The 27,522-nt window shown below is 59.9% G+C and overlaps 1 protein-coding gene across 5 annotated transcripts in view; it reads right to left on the reverse strand.

The window, feature by feature from the left end:
* Positions 1 to 27,522, reverse strand: part of CACNA1A (calcium voltage-gated channel subunit alpha1 A) — a 232,268-nt gene that overhangs the window by 143,837 nt on the left and 60,909 nt on the right. For all 5 annotated transcript variants that reach the window (XM_081284893.1, XM_081284894.1, XM_081284891.1 and 2 more), the window contains 2 exons: positions 4,640 to 4,745; positions 2,388 to 2,527 (listed from right to left, as the gene is read on the reverse strand). In XM_081284893.1, the coding sequence (XP_081141019.1) occupies positions 2,388 to 2,527; positions 4,640 to 4,745 (246 nt within the window). The remainder of the gene's footprint in view (positions 1 to 2,387; positions 2,528 to 4,639; positions 4,746 to 27,522) is intronic.

A 27,522-nucleotide genomic window follows, 5' to 3' on the forward strand; every position in this document is an offset into this window, starting at 1 on the left:
CACTCACAGACACACTCACACACACACTGTCACACACACAGTCACAGACACACACACACTCTTACACACACTCTCACACACACAGTCACAGACACACTCACACACACTCTCACACACACACTCACACACACTTACGCACACTCACACACACACACTCTCACACAGTCACAGACACACTCTTACACACTCATACACACACAGTCACAGACACACACACTCACACACACACTCACACAGTCAGACACAGTCACACACACTCTCACTCACACACACACTCACACACACACACTCACACTCACACACACACACACACCCATACACTCACACACTCACATACACCACACACACTCTCATGTGCACACACACTCACACTACACACATTCTCATGTGCACACACACACACACTCACACACCCATACACTCACACACACACACTCACATACACTCTCACACTCACACACTCACACACACTCACACACCCACACACTCACATACACTCTCACACTCACACACACTCACACTCACACACACACACACACTCTACAGCCGACAGGACTGTGAAGCGCATGTGCAAATTCGACAGCGCTCTGTGTGAAGGCCCTGGCCGTCCGCACAGCTCACACTCTTTAGGAGACTCTGCGACCTGCACTGACCTTCCCGAGGGAGAGTGGTCCCTGCGTGGCAGAGAGTGAGCCACAGGTGAAAGGGTGAGCGCGAAATCCAGGGACGCGCTTGGGCTGCGGGCGTGGGACCTGGAGGGGCTGCTCCCTCACCTCCTCCTGTCCAGCTCAGGGCCTCTGCACCTGCCCTGCCCTGCCTGGTGCTCCTCCCCAGGTGGCCCCGGCTCACGCATTCACCTCAGACGTCACCTTCTCAAAGGAGTCCCCGCCCCCAGCCCACCCCGGCCTCCTCTGTGGGCCTCGCCACCATCTAACACGCAGCTGCCCCGCTGATTCCGCACCGTCCGACCGTGTCCGCCCTCCGGTCTTGTCTGCAGTGTCTCCGGCCAGAGCAGAGCCAGGCATCCAGCAGGCGCTCAACGCGTGTCCACGGAGAGAGCGAGCACCCACGGGGCTGGCGTTTTTCTCTGCTCCTTTTTGAAATCTGAATATTTTTATTTTGAATTTTAATAAAGACAAAGCCAGCCACGGGCTTTTCCACGACGAGCTTCCTGGCAACACCACAGCCAAGTGCCCAGTGCTGTGACATGTCCCCGGAACCTGCCAAGGTCCCAAGCCACGAGACCGTGGCCACAGCCGACAGAGGTCCCCCAGCGCACACCCAAGCCCACGAGCGTCAGCACAGGGTTCTCGCATCCCAAGACCCCGGAAGACAGCGCCAGCGGCCTGGCTCCGACCCACGTGGCCCAGAGGAGCCGGTAGCCACGATCCGAACCGCGAAAGCACGCAACCCGCGTGGGCACTGACACCTGGGCCTCCTGCCAGAGCCTGGACCTGGGTGGCCTCAGAGACCACGCGAGGACCCACACAGGGGCCGCAGAGGGGGAGGCAGAGGAGCCACGTCCACACTGGGCTCCGACCAAGGGACCCCCAGAGGCTGGCTGGACGTCATGGGGACCATTTCCGGTGGCTGCGGGGCTGTGGGGTCAGGTGACTGAATTCCAGCCCTTAGGACCCCGCGTCACCTTCCACCCTCACTTCTCCTCTGGGCTTTGATGCCGACAGGCCTGGGGTTTGGAGAGCTGTGGTTGACAGCCAGGGGTACGAGGTGACAAGGTCCCTCAGTCACGGGAGGAGACAGCCTCACGATGACAATGATCGTTTTGGGCTTTCAGTGAACGAGAGAGAACTTTTTTGTGTTTAGGTTATTTCCAGTGTAGGACCTTCTGTCACAGCAGCTAGTGTTGCCTCATATGGGTCCTGGGGAGCGGTTCCGTCCCCTGCCCAGCGCCGCTCATCGTGCTCACATCTGAAACCCCGGGAGTCGGCGGCCGCACCTCATCTACCGTCCTGACACCCACAGGAAAGGGCATGGCCCTCGCGCCCAGCAACCCAACGTCAGCCACCGCGAAACCCAGGCGAGACTCCGAGCAAAGCAGAGACCCAGCGGGCGCAGGTGCCAGAGTGGAGCCACAGACCTGGGTCACGCCTCAGCTCCACGTTCACCACGTCACCCTGCCCTCTGGGTGGATTATGTCCCAGGTCGCTGGGTCGTGAGGGTGGAAGAGCGTGTGGGAGCACGTTGGAGTGGCCCGGGTGACCAGCTATGGTCACAGAGACGCCCAGGATGATGGACGGCTGGGGAGGAGGTGGGCAGGGAAGGAGGCAGGTGCGTGTGGGAGGACTCGGAGGCTGGGCCTCCCCAGCGCAGCCAGAGCCCGCAGCCGGCGAGCTTCCCGGGATCGTGGGCGCGAGCCCCGCACTTACCCTGTCAACACCACCACGAAGTCCATCACGTTCCAGCCGTTCCGCAGGTAGGAGCCCTTGTGGAAGGCAAAGCCCAGGGCGATGATCTTAATTCCAGCCTCGAAACAAAAAATCCCAATGAAGTATGGTTCTGTGTCGTCCTGGGGGGGAGAGAGGCAGGGTCAGGTCTGGGCTGGGCCGCGGGGGCCAGGACCCCAGCCGCCTGCAGGTCCACGGCCTCCAGCACCCGCCACCCGGCTCTGCATCCTGCCAACCTCCTCCCGCAGCCTTGCCAGCTACTTCCTGGACAGCACCAAGGTAGGACCCGGCTGTTCTGCGGACAGTTCTCCCGGAAGTCGCCAGATTCCGGGCTGGACGTGTCAACATACAGCACTCGAAGGTTCTGAGGTGGGACCTCGTACGCTGACCCCACTCCCAAATCTAACCCTGGCAGGTGGCTCTCAGCGGGTCTGCACTGGCACAGTGGTCCAGGTGGCTGACTGTGGAATGGCCAGCCCTGTCCTGGCTGGGAACCGGCCAGAGCTCCGCCCCGCGCCCCTGCAGGACCTCCCTTCCAGCTGGGCGTCCCTGTGTTTGGAATGCACGTGTGACGCTGACCCTCAGGGCCCCCGGGCACCCTTCCCGTCTCTGATGGCGACACCTCTCACGTGCCAGGCCTCTGCACCTCTGCCTTCCTGATTCTGTTTCCCCGTCAGGTGCCACCGATGTCACTCTGTGGGTGCGTGTGGTGCTGGGGTGACCGGGGGCCTCCCACGGGCTCCCGCTCTGAGCCTCATCCCAACCCTTGTTCAGCCTTCTTTCCGCCCGAGCCCCAAACAGACGTCCCCAGGCCCCGGGTCCCTGGGCCGGCTACAGTTTTTAGGCTTCGCGCTCTGACAAGTGACCATTAAGTCAACAGAGGCGTGGGACCGTCCCTGTTTATGAGCCTGGGAGGCGAAGATGCTGATGTCCCCTCCCGCCCCCAGCTGTCCCTGCTGGTTCTGGAGGGGACAGGGCTGGGCACGTGGCTCAGTGGTGAAGCCCTCGGGTCCCATCCCATCACTGAATTAAGAAAAGAAATGAGCCAGAGCCATGGCCCACGCCTGCCATCCAGTGGCTCGGGAGGCTGAGGCAGGAGGATGAGCCAGAGCCATGGCCCACGCCTGCCATCCAGTGGCTCGGGAGGCTGAGGCAGGAGGATGGTGAGTTCAAATCTAGACTCAGCAAAAGTGAGGCTGTAAGAAGCTCAGTGGGCTCCTGTCTCTAAATAAAACACAAAACAGGGCTGGGATGGGGCTCAGTGGTCGAGGGCCCCTGAGGACAATCCCTGGTACCAAAAAACAGAAAAAAAAAAAAACAACAACTAGGAAGGACAGACGAGCTGTGCCGGGGCGGGAGGGCAGCAGAGGGACACACGGCGGGTCGGGGCTCAGGGAGCAGCTGAGCGCTAGCGCACAGCCTGCTGATTACCAGGGAACTGGATTTGAACGTCCCTAGAGCCGATGGCCACGCGGGCAGCAGGGTATGGCCTCCCCAGGAGGCTGCCCAGGGGCCCCCAGGCTGGTTCTGGGGAAGAGGGACAGTGCTGCTCGGGATGAGGCCAGCTGCTTCCTCTGCCGAGACCCAGGCCTGAGGGCGGGCTCCTGGGCTGCTGTGAGCCCTGGGTGGCCCTGGGTCGCGGCCCCGGCACTGAAAATCAATAATGATAAAAAACGATCCAGCTGTTTGCGTCTCGGGGAGCCAACAGCCAGAAGAGGCACCGGTGAGACCAACAGGAACTCAGCGCGGTGACAGGGGCCCCGCTGTCACAGCACTGGGCACATGACGTCCGGTGGCCGAGCAAGACAAGGCCCGAGGCGTGAGGGACGCGGATCTCCGGAGGCAGTGGGGAGGTCACCGTCCCCGGGAAGACCTTGGCCAGGACAAGCCAAGGCGAAGGCGAGGGCCGGGGTCTTGGTCAGGGCTGGGGACCAGGCCCCGGGCGGTCACCTGGCCGCTGCCCCAGGCTCCGTGTGGGGTCACAGATTCTCACTGGAACTTCTTTTCCTGCTGGGTGGGAGGTGTCACCCCTGAGCCACCCCCGGTCCCCTGGGTTGCTCTGGGTCTTCCTGGAGCAGGTGACTGTCACTGCCCCCTCCCACTGGGCCCCAGGGTGGGGACATCCCCGAGGTATCTCTTGCCCCAGGGCATGGGGTGCCGGACTCAGCCGCCCACCCCCACGCCCGGCTCCTGTGGCCAGCGCCACCCCGGGGAGGAGGGGGACGGGTGCTCACCAGCCGCTCGGACATGGGGGTCTTGTCGTCGTCGGGCAGGTGCTGCTCCAGGGCCAGGACGATGCAGTTGGCGATGATGGTGGCCAGGATCATGTACTCAAAGGGAGTGGCCGAGGGTTAAGGAGAACCGCAGAGGGTGGACAGGAAGGGGGGACCCTGGAGGCTGCCCGCACCCCGTGACCTGGGTCAGTGTCCCCAAGCCCTGCTGTGGTCCCTGACACCCTCCTCCCTTCCCAACCCATCCCCCCGGCCCCACCAGCCACGGCACCGCCCGGCTCTCCTGTCCCAACCCCGGGCAGGGGACTTTCTAAGGAAAATGTGCACCTTTGCCCCTCCCCCGGGATGGACCGAAGAGCGCGGACGCAGCGTCCACCCGGTCAGGCGCCGTCCCAGACGCCAGGGAGAGCCGAGGGCAGCCACAGGAACACTCCTGGCCCCGGAGAGGACAGAGAGTAGATGAGATGACCACCCGAGGTGGACGGTGTCCGGTGGGCGGGTGGGGTGCGCGGGCCTCTGCACCCAAATCCACGAATTTCACCAAATGCAGGTGGAAAATACTTTGAAAAGTGTCCCTGTACTGAACGCGGCAGACCGTCCCGTCCCCGGGCTTCGCTCCCCCAGTAACGCCGCATAACGAGGCCATGAGCAGCGCTCAGGTGGGATCGGGTGACCTCAGCCACGCAGCGCTGAGCTGAGGTCCCCAGACTGCACCTGGGCCCCCAAAGACTGGGGCCTCTGGAGGGTCCTGCAGCCCATCCCCCATGGAAACCGGAGATGGCCACAGGTCACGTATGTTGCACAATGAGGTGATGGAGGCCACGGAGAAGAGCAGGACGGGGCCCAGGACTGAAGCTTAAAGGCCGGCGGCCAGATTTGACACCAGAAGCACAAGCAGTAGCTGAAAAATGGACACACCGGATTTCACGACCGCTTGCTGGTCCATCGAAAGATACTACAAAGACGGTAAAAAGACAACAAAAGGCGTGGTAGGAAATATTTGCAAGAAATGTATCCAATCAGGGTCCAAAATATGTAAAGAACGCTTACCAGTCAACAAGAAGAAACAATCCAATTAAAAAATGGGCAAAGGACTCGGAGAGACATCTCTCCAAAGAGACACAGATGCCCAGTGAGTACAGGAGAAGGTGCCCAGCAGCATCAGCCACCAGGAAGATGCCAATCAAACCACCATCAGCCATCAGGGAGGTGCCAATCAAAACCACAACAGGACACAGGGTCACACCTCCTGGGACACATGAATAAAATGTGTCCCATCCATAAAAAGGAATATTACCCTGCCGTAAGTCAGGTACCAACACATTTGCCTTGAAAACATGCTAACGACAGAAAGCTGGGGAATGATCTCTCAGAGGCGTCCCTGTCCAGCAGCCTTGGGGAACAGAGCTGGTGATCTGAGCAGCTTCAGGTGTGGAGAGGCGGATGCTACCCAGGAAGCCACAGGGCGATGGTCGCCGGGCAGGGTGGTCCCAGCCCTTGGACATTTGGGGCTGGGTTGTCCTCTGAGGCTGAGCGGCCCTGGGCCCTGCAGGCTGCTGAGCAGCATCCGGGGTCTCCACCCACCCTCAGGCCAGTGACCTCTCCAGTCAGGACGACCCACAGCGTCTCCAGACGTCACCCAGGGTCCCTGGGAATGAGAGCCACTGCTCCACAGAGGGATCGCGGTGTCTCGGGGGACCTTGGCCTTGTCCACCCGTCCCTCCGCCTCACCCCGGGCCCTGAAGGTAGGTCTGGCATCTTGGAGGTCTCACCAAGGTCACCCCAGACACCTGAACCCATTTTCCAGGTGGAAACAGAGTGAGAAGCAGGAAGCCCGGCCGAGCGCCCCAGCGAGGCAGGAAATTGGGCTCCAGCCTCGACCTCCGAAGCCGCTCCCGGCGCACGCGCTCCCAGGGCACGGAGGGAGACGACAGCCCAGCCCGCGGCCATCCGCGCTGGCCTCCCGCCTCCGAGCAGCCGGGCAGGAGGCGCCAGAGAACAAAGCTGGGCTCGTGCTGCACAAACACTCGTGGACAGTGTTTGTACACAGAGGAGGACCCAGCCCTCCCGGCCGCCGCTGGCCGTGCCTGGAAAGCGACTTCCTGCTCCTCCCAGCCAGCTCGGCTCCTGGCCGGCTTCCGCATCAAGCTGCCCGTCCCCCTCCCTGGCCTCCTGCACCCGGGCAGCTGGGACTTGGCCTCCTTTGCATCAGCTCTGAGCGGAAGATTCCAGGAGGAGGCCGGGGGTCGTGGGCACGCAGGGCAGGGGACAGAGACGCCACCTACGGGGCCAAACACGGCCACACTAGCCATCCTGGGACAGCCTCCCACACGCTCTGCGAGTGTCCACCGGCCAGCCCGCAGGGGACCTGCCACACTGGCCTCAGACCCTGGCCACACAGAGCGTGGTCAGAGCAGTAGTGGACCGGCAGCTCCTCCTGGGGAGGCGGAGTGAGGATGTGCACTTAGAGCCCGGCTCTGGGTGCACGGGAGGGGAGAGGCCGCCTTCCGTCTACTCCAGGGGAAGGTGGAGCCCAGGTGACCGCAGCTGTGAGTCATCCCAAGAGGGCTGGGGCTCCTCTTTCTCCTCCACCCTCAGAGCCCTGGGGAAGTCCACCACCCTCCTGTCGGCCTCCTCCTCCTGCTCACTGCTCAGGCAGGGGCCGAGAGAAGACCCTGACTTTGATTGAAAAGAAAAGTGCTGGCCAGGGACAGTAAGCAGAGGAACCCCAGTTTTATACATGTGCAAGTTTCCAAAGCCTTTCTGTGGATCCCACCTCACAACCAGAAGAGCCAAAGTCCTCCCCACCCCTTTCCTGCCCTCATTTCCTTTCCTGTCCACGGTGGTCACTCTGCTCCAGTCCTGCAGGCCTCTTCCACGGTGCCCAAACACATCAGGCACATTCCTGCCCCAGGGCCTTTGCATGTGCCATTCCTATTCCCAGAATGCTCTTCCCCAGACACCCAGACTCTCTCCCTCCCTTACTTTAGGTCTTTGCCCAAAGGTTACTTCCATCAACTCCCTTTCCCTTTTTACTTATTTTTTCCTTTGGGCTTTATCCACACATCTGATAGATTTCCTTTTATCTTGTCCACTGTCGCCCCCATGAAGCTGAAGCACTGATGCAAACGGGATTTTTTAATCTACTTTGTTCACCACTCTGTCCTCTGCACCTAAGGAAGCACCCACCATATCACAGCCGCTCAGTAAATGCCTGGGGGTGGGGCGGATCCTGCTTCCTGCATCTCCCCCCATGCATCTCAGACAAGCCCCGAGGGCCGTAGGAGACAGAACCAGCCCCCCAATCCCCAGACCCAGGTGGCATGGGTCCTTGAGTGGAGGAGGCCCCACCCTGGCCCAAGCCCAAGGCTGCACCGGGACCAGGCCCAGGCAAAGCTTCCCAGCCCAGCCCCGATCGCCGGCTCCCGATTTAGACGCCTGGTTCAGCTCCCAGCTGCGGTGAGCGGCCAGCAGAGCCGCTTCCCGCCTCCTGATTGGCTTGGAGAGAAAGTCCCTGTGTCAGCGGATCCGGGATCATCAGCCCAGGGAGGCGGGGGCGGGGCGGGGAGGGGGCAGCCGGATGGGGCCTCCTGGGGGCGGGGAGCAGCGGGCAGGGGTGGGCACAGAGCGCCGCCCAGGGGTCAGTGGGACCCACAGGGTCCAGGGGTGCTGTGCGCGGCCCTGGAAATGACCAGGCGGTCCCTGGGGGGGCGGGGGGAGGAGGGCTGCCTGCTGATGGCCCTTCTCCTGGAATCTGGCGCATCAGGGAAAGTGCGCTCTCAGCAGGGGACAAGGGGACGCTCTCGCCCCCCCCCAGACCCTCGGAAGCCCGAGGGAGCCAGCGGCTCCGCGTCCACCCCCCACGCCCATCCCGTTCCCAGCCTCTGTCTTTGGTGCAAAAATCCAATCAGGTTTGTTAAGTGCCATGACCTCGTGTCCAGGCCGCCCCGGGGCGGGCGCGCTCCGAGGAGGCAGATCCTGAAGGAGGGGCCGCTGAGCTGTCAGGAGACGCTGGGGACCTTAGTTTCATGTTAGTCCCATGTTGGTCACAATGACCGGGAAGGAGGGAGTGACAGGGCCCTAGATGGGTGTCCAGAGCTTAAGCCACGTTCCTGGCTCCACTGAGCAGAGGCCACCCGTAGCAGGCAGAATGAGTGACTCTCACGGGTTGACAGGCACCACAGCCGTCATCCCGGCTGCCATTGTGGGGACTTTGTTGGGCAGGTGCAGGGCGGAGGCACTCTGCCCCAGGGACCCCTGGGGGCCACTCCCAGAGCTGCTTCCAGTCTCAGCCAGAGAAGGAAAGAAAAACCCAGAGATTAAACCCGGGCGCTTCACCACTGGGCCACGTCCCCAGCGCTTTTTTACATTTTATTTAGGGACAGGGTCTCACTGAGTTGCTTAGGGCCTGGCTTTGGCTGAGGCTGGCTTTGAACTCGCGATCCTCCTGCCTCAGCCTCCCAAGCCTCTGGGATGACAGGCGTGGCACAGCGCCCGGCTGGACCCAGGTTTTAAAGACTTGCTCACGGCCACGCAGGGGGGCTGGGCGAAGCCGAGGCTCGGAGCCCCCCAGCTGCACAGCCAGGCCTTTAAGCTGGTGGTCCCCAGAGATCACTCCATGGGTCACCCTTGTTAGATGGTGGGTATCTTCTGCTTTTACTTAAAAATTGGAGTGAGGGCATGTACCTTAGACAACATAGGTGACACCTTCCCCAAGTCCTGAGCTGTGGTCACGATTTTTGACGTCCGTAGCGTTTATTTATGGCTTTGCGGTGCTGGGACACGGAGCCCAGGGCTCACACACGCCAAGCCAGCGCTCGGCCACCAGCTCACTCCCAGCCCCCCCCCCCCCCCCCGCCCGCAGCTGCTGGGCTGGGGACTCTGGGCCAAGACCACCCCAAGGACAGCTCCGGGCTGCGCAGGGTTTCAGCACCACGGACAGCAGCCACAGGCGTGGCTGGGCAGGGCCACCCTCGCCAGCAGCACTCCAGCCAGGGGGCTCCGCTCTGTCCTCAGGACACCAGCCCAAGACGGGATTCAACCCCAAGGCGAGGGGGCGAGTTGCGGGGGGGGGGGGGGGTGTTAAACCCTGCGGGGGGGGGGGGGGGGCTGGCTGAGGCAGGAGGCTTCAGGGATGGAGCCGGCCGGAGGCGGCTGCAGCAGGGCCCTGCTCAGAGGTGCTGGGGCAGCTCAAGGCCACAGCTGGCCTTGGCCTTGGCCTTGGGCAGGAGCATGTTCTTCCGGAGCCTCAGCTTCCCCAAATGTGCAAAGCGGGCCTCAGGTGGCCAGGAGGGCTGAGCAGATGCCAAGGGACGCCGACCTGCCGGGGCAGAGTAGGTGCTCAGCGCACAGAGGACCCTGGGCCGTTTATCCTTGTCCCTGAGGAAGGACACGCAGGCGGAGAAGGCCCAGATGGTGGTGGTGGCTTAGGAGTGTGAAGGTCCTAAATGCTACTGACCCGCCGTTCACTTAAAAATGGTCGATTTTGTGTTTTGTGAATTTCACCGAATTTTTAAATTATTATTATTAATGTTTTTTTTTAAACCTCATCTTGTTTTTTAAAAAAATGCCCTTTTTTCGTCTCCCTTAGCTCTCTTCTCAGGGTTCCCATCCTGCCGACTCGCCCATGGACTATTCTAGCAGAATTTTCCCTCTGGAACCTAAATCAGAGAAACACCATCCAGAGAGCTCACAAGACCTGCCCCCACCCCCCGCCCGCCCCCTCCTTCTCTCCTCCCTCTTCTCTAACCGATAGTTTTAGCCAGGCACAGTGGTCTACACCTGTAATTCTAGCTATTCAGGAGGCTGAGGTGGGAGGACCACAAGTTTGAGGCCAGCCTCTGTTTGACCCTGTATCAAAATAAAATAAAGAGGGCTGGGGCCGCAGCTTAGTGTGAGCGCTGGCCCAGCATGTGGGAAGGCCTGGGTTCAATCCCTAGTGCTGAATAGATAAGTCTTATTTATAAAAAAAAAAAAATCATCATTTTTTGGATTTTTAAGTTTATGTCTCATTTGGAAAGTGGAGAGTCCCAGTGCCCCCTGCTAGCCGGGGCTGGTCCCCTCCTGCCTCCGAGTGTGTCCCTTGCCCAGCTGCCCCTCCTTCCCAGGTCACTCTTCTCCCAGGTGCAGCTGAGCTCTTCCGCTTTTATCTGAACTTCCTGGGGAGCCCTCCCCGCTCCCAGGTTTAAAACCCTGACCCTCCGGGTCTCGCCCCTCTGTCCTCGCTGCCACTGTCTCCGTGACACTGAGCAGTCCCGCCCTCTACTGATTGACCGGGTATCTCAATTCCCTTGTGACGGCAGCACCATGAAGTAAGAATCTGCCTGGCTTGCACCTCTCCCAGGCCGGAGAGTAGTAGGTGCTCAGTAAACACCGCCCAGGGTCGCGCTTCCCCTCCGCCTCGCACTAACAGTGTTGGGTGGCCGTGCCCCTCAGCACCCTGGACGCCCCCCTGCCCACGGGCACAGGGACCTCAGTCTTCTAAGAGGCTGTGAAATGCTGCGGTGAGCGGCCGCTTCATCATTTATTCAACAGTCCCCTAAACACGGCCAGTCTGCGTCGTCACAGACGCGTGGTGCTGGACCCCTGACCAGAGGGCCCTGCGTCCTCGCCACGCCAGGAAGGATTCCAAATGTGGGACCCCTGGGTCCGAGGGGCGCACCTGGCCTGCCCAGTCACCCAGCCCCGAATCCAGTCTCACAGAGCAGAGGTGGGGGACTGGGGTGCAGCTCCGTGGTGGGGCACTCGCCTGGCCTGTGTGCAGACCCCCGTGCCACGAAGCCAGAGGTGGGGGGGAGGGGGGAGGGGGAGGGGGAGGGGGCTTCCTCCTGAAATGAAATGAAACCAGATCCAGGATTTCGGTGTCTGAGTTTCTTGGACCAGGAAACTGAGGCAGGACGCATTCACCAGTTTTAGACTCTGGGGTCTGGAGAGTGAGGAGGGTGCCTGGGTCAGCCTCCCAATGAGAACTGGGCCGCTCTTCCCGGTCGTCCCCCTACCACGAGGACGTCCCCGGCTCCCCTGCTGCCCGACCCCCTGCTCGGTGCTCTGTGCGATCCTCCCTTTTCTTCTCCGACCCTTTTCCCCCGTCAAACTCCAGCCTGAAGATTCCCCTAAGACCCCAACGGCAAGGCCCCGCCAGCAGCTTCAGATTTGTTCCCAAGAACAAAAGGGAACCCAGCCAAGGGGGACGCTGAGGATCAGTCTCCGGGAGCCCGCGGGGCCAGGCCAGGCTTCCCCGTGACCACTGACCACCTCCTCGTCCGCGCAACCTGGAGAGGACCAGCCTCCCGACACCCCCCCACACCTCCCTCCCGCCGCCCAGCCCCCCAGCCCCCACGGCTCCCGCATGAAAACCAGTGTCCACCCACAAGGTCCGCGGCCCACGGAGCCCTCACTTCCCATGCCCTCTCCTCCCTGCATCGCCCGGTGACCACCACACAGCGGCCACTCGGCACTCCCTGGCCCTGCTTTCCCTCCTGCGAAGAGGCCTGCCCGGCATGACCTGACCAGTGGCCTCCCGCGGAACATGCTGACCAAGACCACTCCTGAGGGACGCCACTCAACACAATCCCAACCCAGGCAGGCCCTCAGGGACCCTTGCGCTCCAGACAGGACACCAGTGCCCAGGACAGGTCAGGGGGTCTCACTGAGAGAGTGAAGATTAAGCCCCACTCCTGATCCCAACCCACTGTGGCCACCGACCCAGCTCCCTGGACCACAGGGAGGTGCCCACGCCTGCTGCCCCCTCACCCCTGATCCTCCTCCACGCCCCAGCCCAGCCACTCCACCAAGATTCTTCCAGTGACACCAGAGACCTCCAGGTACCAGTTCCCAGGGAGGTATTTAGATCACCGTGGGTGCCCTTGTTCTGTCTCTCTCTGTTTCCTGGTTTGTGACATAAGCAGTTTCCCCCACCGTGCACTCTTGTCATGATGTCCCAGCCACCAGAGACCCAAAGATATGGGGCCACTGGATTTTGTACTGGAAACTCCAGAGTCATGAATCCAAATAAACCTTTTCTCTTTATAAGTTAATTGCCTCGGGTATTTTGCTATAGTGCAGAAAGCTGACTCAAGCAGTGGCTTCAAACAACAGAAATTTATTCTTACTCTTCTGGAGGCCAAATGTCCAGAATCAAGAAGTCAGCAAGGCTGAGCTCCCTCCAAAATCCAGGGGAAGATCCGTCTCTGCCTCTTTCAGCCTCTGGTGGCCTCAGGCATCTGTGGCTTGTGGTTCCTCAGTCCAACCCAGATCCGCCACTGCCTTCACACAGCCTTGTCCCTGAGCCTGCCCACAGAGGCTGCCACAGAATCCGGGCCTCTGTCATCCAGGATGACCTCACCTCAGTTCTCGACTCGGATTATATCTGCAAAGATCCTGCTTCCAAACACGGTTGTATTCTGATTCTGAGGGAGCCTGAATTTGGGGGGATGCTCTTCAATGCTCTACATGGAGCCAAGCCAGACTCCTCACTCCCTCGGGAAACTCACTTCATTTTTGATATTCTCCTGAGTGCACAGTGCCACCTGCCACCTGGCAGCTCAGGTAAGGTCACCCTCAGGGACATCTTCCTCACCCCCCAACTCCCCTCCTAAAATGTGCCTTCAGACGCTCCTCCCAGCCACTGCCTGACCCACACCACCCAAGACAAGGCCACCTCCTCTCCCACGAGGAAAGTCTAGTCCCAGGATTTGGCTGGGGAACCCAGGTCTGTGTTGCTGACCCCCAGCTCCCCCCAGGCAGAGGCCAGGGCATCGTGCCAGGGGAAAAAAGCCAGATGCAAAGGGTCACAAATGACACGGTCCCATTTGTGTGACATGTCCAGCTCAGGTGAACCTGAGGGACAGAAACAGATGACCAGACACCAGTGACCAGGAGGAGGGATGGCGGAGACTGCCTAGTGGACAGAGTGCTTTAGTTTGGGCTGCTGAGAATGTTCTGGAACCAGGTGCATTACATGCCACTGAATGATGCACTTAAATGGTCCATTTTATGTTGCATGAGTTTCACGTCAATAAGTGCCTCGAAGTAAAGCAACTCTCTTACCCCATCTGAGCCCTGTGTTGCAGGTAAAGTCAAGTTCACCTCTAGACCTCGGCGCAGAGATCTTGTGTGATCCATCCCTGCCAGCCTCACAAGCTTCTTCCCGCCTGTTACACCTTTGCTTACTGCACTCTAACCACAAAGGCTGCCTTCAGACAGGACACGCTCATTCCTACCCTGGGGCCTTTGCACATGCTGTCCCCTCCTTCTCCTGCTCATATTCTCCTCTGTGCTTCCTAACCATCAGGTCTTTGCTTAAATGGCATCTCTGTCCTCCTCCTAATACTGCATCCGTGGGACCAAGAGTAAGTTGAATGATCCCCCCACTAACAGACACATCCCGCCCTAACCCCTGGAAACAGTGACCGGGATCTTGGACAAAAGACCTTTGAGAATGTAATTAAGTTAGACATCTCAAGACGTGGTCACCCTGATGGACCCTAAATCTAATGACAGACAGACAAGGGGGGGCAAAGACTGGAGGGACGTGGCTTGGCCACACACCCCAGTGACTGCCAGCGGCCCCCAGAGCCCCCACGGCAGCTCCGTCCTGCCACAGCCTTGACTTTGCACCTCCGGCTTCAGAACCGGGAGGGGACATTGCTGCTGTTGAAAGCCATCCAACTTGGGGTTGTTGGTCATAGCTGGTTCCTTCCCAATAAACATTACAAATTATATACTTGTTGCCCTTTAAAAATGCCTCCCCAGGGCTGGGCTAGGGCTCAGTGGTGGAGCGCTTGCCTGGCATAGTGTGAGGCACCGGGTTCAATCGTCAGCACCACATAAAAGTGAATAAATAGATAAATAAAAGTTTAAGAAAAAAAATTGCCTTCCTTTGCCAGGTGGTGCACGCCTGTCATCCCAGCAGCTCGGGAGGCTGAGGCAGGAGGATCATGAGTTCAAAGCCAGCCTCAGCGATGGCGAGGCCCTAGACTCAGTGAGACCCTGTCTCTAAGTAAAATATAAAATAAGGCTGAGGATGGGGCTCAGTGACCGAGGGCCCCTGAGGTCAATTCCCGGTGCCCACCACCACCAAAAAATATGTCCTCCTGCCCATGACAAGTTTCACAAGGGTGACAGTGCCACGTCTGTCTGGTGTCCCAGGGCTGGGCGCGGAGGAGGAACCCACAGCGACTCCTGCCTCCCGGCCCCTCGGCGGCGCCCTGCCTGCCTCTCCGGCCTTCCCCTCTCCTCTTGTCAGAACACGGGGGTCGCTCAGCTGCCCAGGTGGCTTCCGGTGCCTGGGCTCCAGCGGCCCTCCTGCCTCAGCCCACTGAGCAGCTGGGCCCAGGGGCCCGACACCCACGGCTCCACCTTCTCTCCCGACCTGGTGGCTGCATCTGCTACCAGCTTCAGTGGTTTTCTGGAAGGTTCCAGGTCCCTATGACACCTCTCCCCCTGGCCCCCTTCCCTGAGGGCCTGGCCCGCGGGTCTTTTCCTGCTAGTCCTGCCGCCCTTGAAGCCCGGTCTGTGGCTGTGGCTCCCGAGGAAGCTTCCACTTTTGCAAACGCTATGGATTCCGCCCTGGAGGCTTGGGGGGGGGGCTGCACCCACGTGACAACACCCAGAGCCGCAGCGCAGCAAGGGGAGGCCCCGCTCTGGCTCCACCGACCCGGGCGCATCTCCCCAGAATGAAGAAGGCGTGACAATAAGGGACAGGATGGTGGCTGCTGCTCCAGGATCCTGCTTAGGTGAGCAAAAGGGGACCCTCGGGCTGCAGGGAGCCCAGAGCTGCTGGCTAATCTGCGAAGGTGGCTCCCCGAGAGCCAGGCCAGCAGGAATCGCAAGATGACGGGAGAGGGGCACGGCGACTCCAGGACCCGGCAAAACCCCGCGGGGGTGAGGGGGCCAAGGAGCCACAGAATTTAAACCACGGGCAAAGAAGGTGAAGGTGGCCAGAGTCGGAATAAAAGGAGCTAGGAGAGGGTCCTTCACCCCCAGCAGATGCCAAGGGACCAGGAGGGAAAGAAGGTCCCGGGGGGAGGCCACCAAGCAAACTGAATCCTATCCAAGGCTTCAGGCACCGATCACCTCCTCAGAACAAAAGTCAGACGATTCTTCCCACATTTTCTTTTCCGAGATTAAACATCAGGGAAGAAAGTCGAGGGAAGTAATATTGTTCACGAGAAGCCGCTCGGATGCCTGATAATACATCGTCCCCCGAGAGGCCTTGGCTTAGACGTGAGCCCAAGGCACAGATGATAAGGCAGTCAGGACTGTCGTGCCCTGCTGCAGTGACAAACATCCCCAGAGCTCAGAGGCTGAGACCACCTCGTGCCCGTTCCCCTGCTCCGGCTGTGCCCGCTGTGGGTGGGATGGGGTGGTGTCTGTCAACCGCTCTCCAGCACCTGTCTGCGAGGCTGTGCCTTGGGGCATTCACAGCGTTGGAGGCAGGAAACAGGAAACATGGCAATTATATGCCCGGCTCTCAAAGCCTGTGTCCAGAAGTGGCCCTCGGCGTTTCCCCTCACATTTCACGGGTTCAGGCAAATCGCACAACCACGCCCGATTTCCAGGAGGTCGGGCAGTGACCCTCGACCGTGTGCCCAGTGAAGAGTCAGAAATAACAGCTGAGCAGGGGAAGGCGGTCACTCAGGAAGGGTGGACGATTGCCTGAAACCCAACAGCTGAAGGTGCAGAAGTGAGCCCCGAACTCGGGCCTCAGTGGTTGTGCTCTGCTGGTTCTAGCACTGGGCCCAGGACAGGGGCTGGAAATAAGCCCAGATAATAGTGGGAGAAACAGAAATGGAGGCAGGGTGGGCACAAGGAACAGAAACAAATAGTCCCTTGAGTGAGGGAGAAAGGAAGGAGCCAGAGAATTGCACCAGAGTATAAGCAAAGAACCTCTCCGACTCGACCCTCTGTCCTCACCGCGGCCTCGCCCATCGCTCAGTGCTGAGGGTCAGCGTGCCATTTAATTTTTTAATTTTGAGCCAGAGTCTCTCTAAGTGGCTGAGGGTCTTGCCAAGTTTCTGAGGCTGGCCTTGGATTTGTGATCCTCCTGCCTCAGCCTCCCAAGCAGCTGGAATTGTAGACGTGGGCCCCCAGCCTGGCTAGGAGTCTCATCTTTAGAAACTAAAATAGGCTGAAAATGTTAGAAAAGAAATAGAGAGTCGTCTTCAGAGAGGTCAGTAGGGATTCAATTGTATTATTATTATTCTTCAAAGAAATGGCCTTGCTATGTTCCCCAGGCTGGTCCTGAACTCCTGGGCTCAAGCGATCCTCCTGCCTCAGCCTCCTGAGTAGCTGGGGCTCCGGGTATGTGCCACACTCAGCCAGAGAAGGCGCCTTGTGGGAGAAGGAACCGGAGGACTTCCTGTTCCTCCTCCAAAGCTGCCTTGGTGGAGAAAGAAGATCCAACCAACGCTGGCTGGTGCCACAGCAGCCCCGGGAAGCCAGGGCGGGAGCTTGCCAGGACCCGGCAGCACACTTTCCCTCCCTGGACATCTTCCTGCCCAGTTCTGGGAAATGGGGCTGGAGCTGGCTGGGGTTCCAGGACGAAGGGTGCTGGCCTGGCTTCTCTGAGTGCCCTCCCCACCTCCACCTCGGCCAGGCTGGAGGAGGGGACGATCCTGACTGCACTGCTCACCTGGCCAGCCCGTGGCAATTCCAGACAGGTGAGCCTGGAGGCCGCTCACCGTCAGCCAACTCCTCGCTGCCATTTTGGTGAGGAGCACCTATTAGACACCACCTGAGTGTTCTCTGCAAGGGGATCCCCGGAGCTCTCGGGTGCCACGGTCTACCCAGCCTTCTGGTCAACCTGCCCATCAGGCTCCCTGGTCGCCAGGCAGGGAGGAGGGGCGGGGACGACTGTGAGGTGCTCTGGGACACAGTGAGGCGGTGACACAGGGCGGGACCCGTCAGGGGGGCTCTGGGGACGCGCAGCTTCCTGAGAACCTGAAGGACACAGACACAGAACCTGAAGGACACGGCTGGGCCTGCGCACAGTGGATGCACTGGCAGTGAGAATGGAGGAAGCTGGGCGGCTCGTGCTGGGCACCCGTGTATTAACCACCTACCGCATGCCGGGCGCTGTGCTGAGGCGTCTTAGTCCACGGGTGGGTGAAGGCAGAAGCCATCTACCCCCGGAGATCACAGCAACGGGGAGACGGCAACAGACGCAGAAAGAAATGAGGCCGTCAGAAGTCCCAAGGGAGAAGATGGCAGCGTAGGAAGAGGGTGCCAGGGTGCAAGGTGGGCACAGCAGGGCGGGCACTGGGAAGGTGGCCTCCCAGCCAAGAGCTGAAGGAGATGTGGAAAGGACCCCGAGGTTACCCCAAGGAAGGAGGATCCGGGCAGTGCTAGTAACAGCCAGGGCAAAGGCCCTGGGGTCGGTCGGCCTGGGCTCGGCGCTTCTCGGGGAAGCAGAGGCGAAGAGGATGCTGGGGGAGATGCTGGGGGAGATGCACGGGCTCCCCAGGCAGAGAAACCCGCAGAGGAGCAGGGTCAGGGGAGGAGAGGAGGAAGACGGGCTGGGGCTAGGGTCCTGCCACCTCCCTGTCCGTCAGACAAGCCCAGCTCCAGGAGAGCCCCTGTCCCCGCAGCCTGCTACCTTCCGGAAATAGACTGGCGGACAGAAAGAACGGCTGGCCTCTTAAGAAAGGGACAGAAAAGAAGGTCACCAACGGAGACTCGTGGAGAAAAAGGCAGTGCTGAGGGGTGACGGCAGGACTATCGGGCGAGGCGAACCCTGGCCGGGCCTGGGGGGGGGGTCTTACTGATGCCGTCACGCCCGCAGGCCCAAGATGTCTGAACGACACTCAGAGTGGGGTGGTCCCGACAGACGTGCGTCCTGTGCTGCCAGCCTTCGCAGAAAACACCTGCCAACCTCCACGACAACCATGTTGTGTGACTGTATACAGTGGTGCTCCTTTATCGGTGGGGGATACCTTCCAAGACCCCCAGAGACGCCTAAGACCACAGAGAGCGCCTTTCTCTGTAGGCGGGTTCCTATGATGAAACTTAAATTTCACAAGTCGGAGATCAGCGACAATAAAGCAGAACAATTACAACCACACACTGTGATGAAACTCGGCCCCCCTGTTGAGCTTGGGGCCACTGTTAAGTAAACTAAGCATCACTCGAACACCAGCACTACAAAATGGTGACAGCAGATCAGGTAACGGAGATGGCTCTCCGTGACTACCAGGCAGGTAGCGTATACAGCACGGATACGCCGCACAGAGGGGTGATTCCTGGGACGGTGCAGGAGCGAGTGGTGGGACAGAGAGACACGGTCATGTTGCTCAGAATGGCACAGGACTTAACAGTTGTTTCTTTCAACTTTCCACCTAATATTCTGGATCATGGTCAGCCTCTTACGGTTGACCATAGGTAGCCACTGAGATTTCAGAGAGCAAACCCGTGGCCAAGGAGGTCGGCTGAACTGACGAACGCTTATAGCATATTCCATATCCAAATGCGCAGTTTTGAAGCGTCCATGTGGGAGGATCGGTATGACCGCCACGTGGCCTGTTCACAGTGGGGAGGGCACCGGGCGGGCCAGCTTTTGGCCTGTGATCCCGTCCAGTCTAATCACACTTCTTTGAACCAGATGCCACCACTGTCACCACCCCCATCCCCATCCATGGGGGCAGAGTCCCAAGCCAGAAGCCCCTCCCAACGCCACCTCCCGGGTCCCAGGCTCCAGCCCCGACCCCCCATCCTGGTTCTCTCATCCACTGCAGGGGTGACAGCACCGTCCCTCGGGGTGTCGTGTTTTGCCAGAACTAGTTCCCGCCACCTCCTGGTTCTACAGATGAGGAAACTGAGGCTCAGGGAGGGGGTCCTGGGCAGCCATCACAGAGAGGAGAGGAGGGAGAAGACCAGGAGCTGAGGGCCCGTCCCTACCTGGGGGACTCGAGGGCAGCACCCGGCTGGACTGCTGCCAGGGACAGGGGGGTGGCTCCGGGCTCTTCCGGGGAAGAGAGGCCAGCCTGGCCAGAAGGGAGGAAGCAGGGACAATGACCACCCTGTCTCCACAGTGTCTTGGAGGAATTCAAAGAGGTGGGTGAGGCTGGGCGGAGCAGGCCATTGTCTGGCCCTGTGGGCTGCAGAGGACCAGATGGCAGGAGGTGGGACTGTGCCATTGTTAATATGTCACCTGTGCACCTGCGTCTGGCTGCCAAGGACAGGCTCCAAAGAGAAGCAGACATGGGTGAGGGGCGGACAATGGCTTCCTGGGCTGCAGCCCGGCTCCTTGGACAGGCTGAGGGGCCTTCTCCAGGGTCCCCTCACCCCCGGCAGGATGACCACTTGCTTCAGGCCACCATCGCTCGTTTCCCATTCTGGCCCAGCAAGCCACCGTCCCCACCCCAGCCTGGGTCAAGCTGGTGACCTTACCAGGGACACAGACTGCCCACAGAGACCCCACCCCACCCACCGTGGTGACCTCCTGCCCAGGACAGCTGTCTGCCCCCGACTCAAGTGCCCTGGAGGACACCAGGAGGTGACACTAGAGGAAGGAATTCTCAGAAGGAGGGAAGACGGAAGCAGGTCCCACCACAGAACGGGCCGTGGTGACAGTGGCACCCACAAAGCCAACTGTCAGTATTTTCTGTTCCCGAGAACCTGATGCTTCTTATGGAAAGACCCAGAGGCCTCCACTGCCCCACTCCTCAGCAGACCTCGTTTCCAGCCAACCCGGGGGTCAGCAGCTGCTCCTGGTCAGCGACCCAACGTCCCTCCCTCCTCACCTGCTGCAAGTGGAGGCCCGCCCACGTGGGTGGCTTCCTGAGCACCTGCCATCTGGCTTCCGTTGGGTTTGGACCACAGAAAGCCCCGGCAGAACACGAGGAGGGCGCGTCCCCACCGCGCCCCTCCCCTCCGCCAGGTCTGTCCCCTCCCTCTGTGTGGGAAACCGTCTCTTCTTTGGGTTCTTGTGTGTTTTCTGTTTCCTGCTGGGACCCTTCATAGAATATGAATGGGACGAAAGTTCACTACCTCCAGATGCTGCTCCTAAAACCTCCCGGGCGAGCCTCCATCTCTTCTCTACGGGCTGGAGGGAAAAACTGTCAGTTCTCGGGGGATGGTGGAGCCACAAGACGAGAGCACCTGGGCCCTGGAGTCCCCACTGTGGAAGGTCACCTGCCGATTGGGACTTTTTGCAGGAGGAATATGATCCTGTGCTTCGCGGGTGCAGAGGTGGGGCTCTCTGTTACCGCAGCGAACAGGATCTAATACCTCTCTACCCCACTCCCCCGCCCTAGCTGAGAAGCTGGCTCCACCCACAACCCCAGAGTCACGTGACCAGAGCTTAATCCAGTCGGATCCCGCCTTTCACCTTCCCACAGCCTCACTGACTGGTTCTGGCGTAAGTTCCTGACCCCACGAGCAGCCAATCAACGACAAGAGAGCGTTCGCTAAGAATTCTGGGAAGGGCTGGGGCTGGGGCTGAGCGGAAGAGCGCTCCCCTCTCACGGGCGAGGCCCGGGTCCGAGCCTCAGCAGCACGTTAAAAAACAAGTGAAACCAAGGCGTTGTGCCCAACTACGACTAAAAAAAATTAATTAAAAAAAAAAAGAATTCGGGGAGGCCAGTGAGGAGAAGCGTCTTTGCTCTGAACTGGGAGGAAGGGAGCAGGGGCTGTGGGTCAGGCCCGGAGAACGGAGCCAACTGCAGAGACCTGTCCCAGAAAAAGACCCGAGGCCGAACGGTGTCATCTGTCCCCTGGATCCCGCCAGGCCTGCAGCTGGACACAGTGTGGACCCCGCCTGGTCCCCTGCACCGCCGACCAGGAGCCAATGCAAGCCCCTCTTCCTGCTCATGCCCCTCAGGTGTCTCCCCCTTTGTAACCCAAGAGCCAGAAGCCGTCGGTGTCTCGGGCCGGGACCTCCCTGCGGGCCAGGACACAGCATCGTGGGTCTGATGCCCACCCCAGAGGCAGGACGCTGAGGCCCGAGTCCCTCGGGACCATCTTGGCAGGAAGGGCTCTGCCATGCTGCACGTCCATGCGGGGACTGCAGGACAGAGCTCGGCGTCAGGAAGCGAGTCCAGTCCCCAAACCAAGGTCTCTTATGTGACCTCAGGAGCACAGGTTGGCACAGCCAAGGGTCCGTGGCTAACAGCTTGGGCAGCTCTCTTTGTGTTGATCATTATTTTAATTTTACATCTTCGTAGGCGAGCGAAGTAATTCCGCCATGTACACACTGGGTGATGATGGAATCCGGACGGTGGGCATTTCCACCCCTTAAATTAACATTTTTCATAAGCTGCAGTGACTGCACATATTTTTATGAAGTCCAGTGCAATATCTCACTATTTCAAAATACCTACAAGAGAGGGTTCGAGTGCTCCCGGCACACAGAGATTATGAATGTCGGCGGTGATGGACGTGCTAATCACCGTGACCGGATCACTGGACACTGTATACACCTCCTGGAATATGTGACAATGTGTGTCAATTGATTTTTTTTTTAAAGGAGTGAACTTCCCCATCCTGGACTCTAACGAGTGACACAACAGTCTTGGTGACACAGTGTGGTGATAGCTAAAAGGTACTTTGAAGAAAAGGCTATCAACTCCCATTATTAATAAATGGTCACTGTTGAATTGCTTCCAGAAACCCCGGGGGCCAGGGGCTGTCCAGTGACTCTCTTGGCCAGGATTCCAAAGACCATCTGTGGCAAATACATCCTCCAGAGCATATACCCTTGGCAGAATCACAAATTGCTTTCCTTGCCCAGAGAATTCAACCAGAAAAGGAACAGAGAGGGAGGGGATGGGGAGGCAAGATCATGCCAGTGTGAATTAGCTTCCAGGCTGATCAATGACTTCCACCTCCACACCACCATCCCGACCCAGAGCACACTGGCCCTTCCCCGCAAGGCCACAGTCTTTTCCTAACTGGTCTCAGTTTTTGTTCTTGCCCGGTTCCAATTCATTCTCCACATAACAGTCCATGGGGCTGTTCATACATATGGTCATCATATCACAGCTTCGGTGGCCTGACAGAGCCTTGAGGATAAATATCAAATCCCTAGGCACCTGCCACAGGGCCTTTACACGTGCTCTTCCTTCTGACCAGAACATCTTTCTCACCATCTCTCTCCCACTAAGGGCTCTGCTTACCACCACTTCCTTGGGGGAATTGTCTTATATCATTTACTGAGTTATTTACTGATGTTGGGAATCAAACCCGGGGCCTGTGCGTGCTAAGTACAACCTCTGCCACTGAACTTCATCTCTAGCTCGGAAGTGGCTCTGTTTGCTTCTCGTAGAGCAAACTGGGCAGGTCCCTCCTCACGGGGCTTATGGCATTTGTCACTGTCAACTGAATAACAATTGCTATTTGTCCATCCTCCTCACCAGACTGGACACTCCATGAGAGCAATGTGTGCCTCTGTCCAGCCCACCACTGCAGCCCAGCACCGAGTACACAGCTGGTGCTCATTAAAGACACATGGATTGACAGGCTTAGCAACAACCAGACAGGGTGGAAAGAAAGTGAGACTCTCACAACCAAAGGAGCAGCTCTGCAAGTCACCAGAGTGAGAATGGCCTTTTCAATAAGTGGCGCTGGGATGATCCCTAGGGAACGAGGAGGAAGGTGGGTCCCTCTAACACTGTGTGCAAAAGTCAATCCCACGCTGACTCCAGACTCTACACCAGACTCTAGGACTTTCGGAAATATTATAAAATATATCCATGGCCTCAGGGTGGAGATGATTTCTTCAGTAAGATGCCAAGCTGACAAACTAAGCAGGCAAAGCTGCCTGGATTCAACCACACGAGCTAAGGACGGCGTGGCCAAAAGACACCGTAGGAAGGACCAGAGACACGCCAAGAGCAGAGAGTGCTGCCGCACAGGCCAGCGGTCAGGGCCAGGTGCTGGCATATGTAAAGATCCTCTACAAATCAATATGGAAAAAGCCTCCAACAACCCAACAAAACCAGCAGACAGGGCAGGAGACGGTGCTTCACAGAAGAGAAAAGTTCAACAGCCGATCATGCGTAAGACACGTCCGTCCGCATTTGTATCCAGGGGACGCAAACTAACATCAGGACCCAGATCACCAACACCCACAAGAAAGGCCACCGCTTAAAAATCGGCCCATATCAAATGTGGCGAGAATGTGGAGGACCCCAAGGTTCCTCTGCGGCCGGCAGGAGCGGAACATCACACGGTCCCCTTGGAAAGCAGAGCGGAGTCTCCAGTCACGGCCAAGACGCACAGTCATTAGCCGGTCACTCACGCAGAGGGAGCGAGATGCGCAGACGCTCAGCAACATGGGTCCTGACAGCCCTGAAAGGGAGTGGACATGCCCATGGCCAGTGGAAGGCCAGGTGACCACAGGATGAGGCCGTGCAAGGGTGACGGCGAGCCACGGAAAACACGGAGCCGCCCTGGGACGTGCATGCACAACTCGGTACCGCGGACGTCCAGCGGCACCGCAGGGCGGGGAAGGGACCCAGGAAGGCCAGCAGGTGACTCCCCTGGAAGTCCCGGAGGGCGGCTCCTCCAGGAAGGAAGGAGGGGTTGGCCTGGGGACAGACAGGCGCAAGGGCCTGACCACGCGGTGACCTGGTGGCTCCTGGGTAAGATGGACATGGACATCGGACTTCGTCTATTTTTTTATTTTTTTGGTACCAGGGTTGAACTCGGGTCCCTCGACCACCGAGCCACGTCCCCAGCCCTGTTCTGTGTTTATTTAGAGACAGGGTCTCACTGAGTGGCTTAGGGCCTCCTGTTGCTAAGGCTGCTTTGAACCCGCAATCTTCCTGCCTCAGCCTCCCGAGCCGCAGGGATGACAGGAGGGCGCCACCCGCCCGGCTTGGACATGAGACTTTTAAACTGGGCTCTGAGTGTCTTGATGGGTCTGCTTCTCTGTCCCTTGGTCCCTGTCTTTGTCTCTCCTCAGCCTGGCTCATTCCGTCCCTCCTAGTCTCTGTGTCCATCTGTCTCTGCCACCCTTCCTGTGTCCCCCCCCCCCCCCCCCCGTCACATATAGACGCAAAATCAGCTGAAGCCAGACCGGAAGGAAGAGGGCACAGACACCAGAGGCGGCTGAGAGGGGGATGTGAGGGGACAAAGGCCCACACGGAATGAGGACGCTGCAGACCAGGAAATGAAAAGAGGCCAGGGGGGCCCGGGAGGAAATGAGGCCCGAGGGAGGCGGCCGGGGACAGGGCGGCCCCCCTGCCCTCCCTCTCCTGGCCCCTGTGCCCCCACCCGTCCCTCTGTCTCTGTCCCTCTCTCTGTCCCCCATTGTCACACCCGCCCCATCTCCCCCTCAATCCGTTTACCAGGCAGCCACTCAGCGCCCCAACAGTGTATAGCAAAAGGGACCCGGTGGCCTGTCCCTCGGCCACCGTCCACAGGCAGACTCCTGCCCAGAGTTGGGCCAGGCTGCCTGGGCGCGGGCGGGGACAGTGGGCCACCTGCCCCGGCCTCATTAATCCACTATCAAACCCTCGCAGCGCGCGAGCTGCAGCCCGAGTCATGAAATATTCAGCGACAGGCGCCCGGCTGAGATGAAACCGCTCTCCCGGGGACGCCAGGGACAGGACATGGGCCTGCTGCTGGGACAGACCCGGTCGACGGCTACAGGACCAAGGCACCCGGGGGACGGGGGGACAGGGGAGGGGCCCACACAGAGACAGGGAGAGCGGGGACCTGGGGAGCATGCGGGTGGGGGGCCATCTGCCAGGGGAGGGGACGTCTAACCCACCAGACAAGTCCCTCCACGGGGACGCCCTGGGAGGGGACCAATACCCCACCCACTTCTCGGAGCTCTGACAGAGGAGCCCAGGCCCTCGTCCAGCGCTGCCCACGCCCCCTCCCCGCTGGCCTGCCCAGCTCTCGGGGACACACATCTGAGGGTTGGCCCCTCTGGGAGTGGTCCCTGCGGAGCCAGCACCTGTCCCTAAAGGCTTATCCTTTGCTGGATGTGTGACTTTGGCCGGAGCCCTGAGCAGTCCCCTCCTCGGTGTGCACGGTGCCTCTGATGGAGCCACGGGAGGCGCATGTACGACAGCCACTGTCCCCGGGATCCGTGGCACCAGTAAGAGACAGACGGACAGACAAACGAGGTCTGTGCCACCACTCACAGGGCGCGTGATTCCCCAGAGAGGGGCCTCAGTGCAGGGACTGTCCCCAGAGTCCCCTGCTTCGGGGTGGCTCCTCCTGCCCCCAGAGCTGCCTCCACCTGAGCAAGCTCAGGGACCAGGAAGGGTCAGGCCTGGCTGTGTCCACGCAGGTGTGGGGCGGGGTGGGTGGGACACCTGCTGGTCACCTGGGGAGCCCAGAGAGTGACAGTGCCCTGGAGGAAGGGTCCATCCACCATAGAGGCGCCCAGAGACAGCGGGGTGGCGGGGAGGGGCGGGGGAGGGGCCTGCGGTGACCGTGCCACCAGCTCCCCTCGGAGCCCCAAGTGCACCCCGTGACACGGACACGAGTGGCACATGCCCTTTCCGGATGAGGCCCAGGTGACGTGGACAGGCACAGGTGGCACCGGCCTCCTCCCTCCACAGCAGCCTGGCTCCTCCCGGGATCCGCCTGGGGCAGGGGACGGGGACAAAGACCCCTCAACCAGGACGCCCCCACGGCGTGGCCAGCCACGTGGAAACAGCTGCTCTCAAAACTTCCAAAAGGGACCCCGTTTCTGCTGCAAGAAACGGACAGCGCAGGAGGGATGCGAGGGACCCTCCAAGTCGGCCACCACCCGGCCCCGGCCCACGGAGGCCCGTGCCTGCTCTGGGCCTGGCAGGCAGAGCTGGCCTCAGCCACCGTGGCTGCGAGGACAGTGGCCCCTGTGTCCCCCGCCCCGGGCTCTGCCCCCTGCATGTGCCAGCCCCCCCCCCAGGGCGTGAGAGCCAAGGGCGCCTGGAGTTGAAGTCCCGGTCCCCAGCAGCAGCACCCACCGCGCCAGCAGCCAAGGAAGCGAGGCCTGACTTCAGAGCCACGACAGGAGGAGCAGCGGCCGCAGCCAAGTCCCCTCCACACTCGTCTATTTATATCCCGGGGCTGCGCAGCCATGGGGTCTGAAGTTCACGGACACCGGCTCCAATGCCTGCCAGGAGGGGAAGCTGCGAATTGAAGTCAAGTCGCCCACCACCCTGCCTGCTCCACGCCCCTCGCAGGGCACGCGTGACATCAGGTTCCTCAACTTGCACACCCGTGACATCCTGGGCTGGTGCCTCCCCAGGCCGCCCCTGGGCTTTGCGGGTCATTTAACAGCGTCCCTGGCTTCTACCCACCAGGTGCCAACAGCGTCGCACCACACCCCCTGCATTCGTGACAGCCAAAAGCGTCTCCAGACGGTGCCAAAAATCCCCACAGTGACAACATCACCCCCCAGTCCAAAGCACACGCAGCCCAGGAAAAACCCCAAACCAACTGACTGATCTCTGCCCGCTCCTCGCTGGCCACACCTGGAACCCACCAGCCACCTGGTGGCACAAGCCCTTCGACGGACTCAGAGGAAGCAGTGACCGCGCGGCTTCAGCGATGGCCTGGAGAATTCCCTTCCGAAAACTGTCAGAACCTGACAGAGACTCCCACACAAAGATGTCCCTGCACCATTACTGATGAGGACAGAAGGGACGACCATGAGGAGGTGGTCCCCGGGAACCTAATGCATCCACCAAGCAGAGCTCTGTCGGCCATCGGCGACAGTCTCCTGGGGCAGCTGCCAACCCGCACAGCACCACTGGGAATTTAAACAAGACGCCCCTTCCTGAAGTTGTTGGGTCCGTCTGTCAAAAAACTGTCACAATATCTTCATCTTTGTTAGAACAAGCTCCTTCAGCCCCATCAGCCGCGACTCAGAAGGAACACCCACAGCCTGGCCCTCCACAGGCCGCACGCTGACTTTGAACAGTGCACGGCCCAGGCTGCCGTTC

The sequence above is a fragment of the Spermophilus citellus genome (assembly GCF_964194105.1).
Source record: "Spermophilus citellus genome assembly, chromosome: 3".
In the NCBI taxonomy this organism is placed as follows: Eukaryota; Metazoa; Chordata; class Mammalia; order Rodentia; family Sciuridae; genus Spermophilus; species Spermophilus citellus.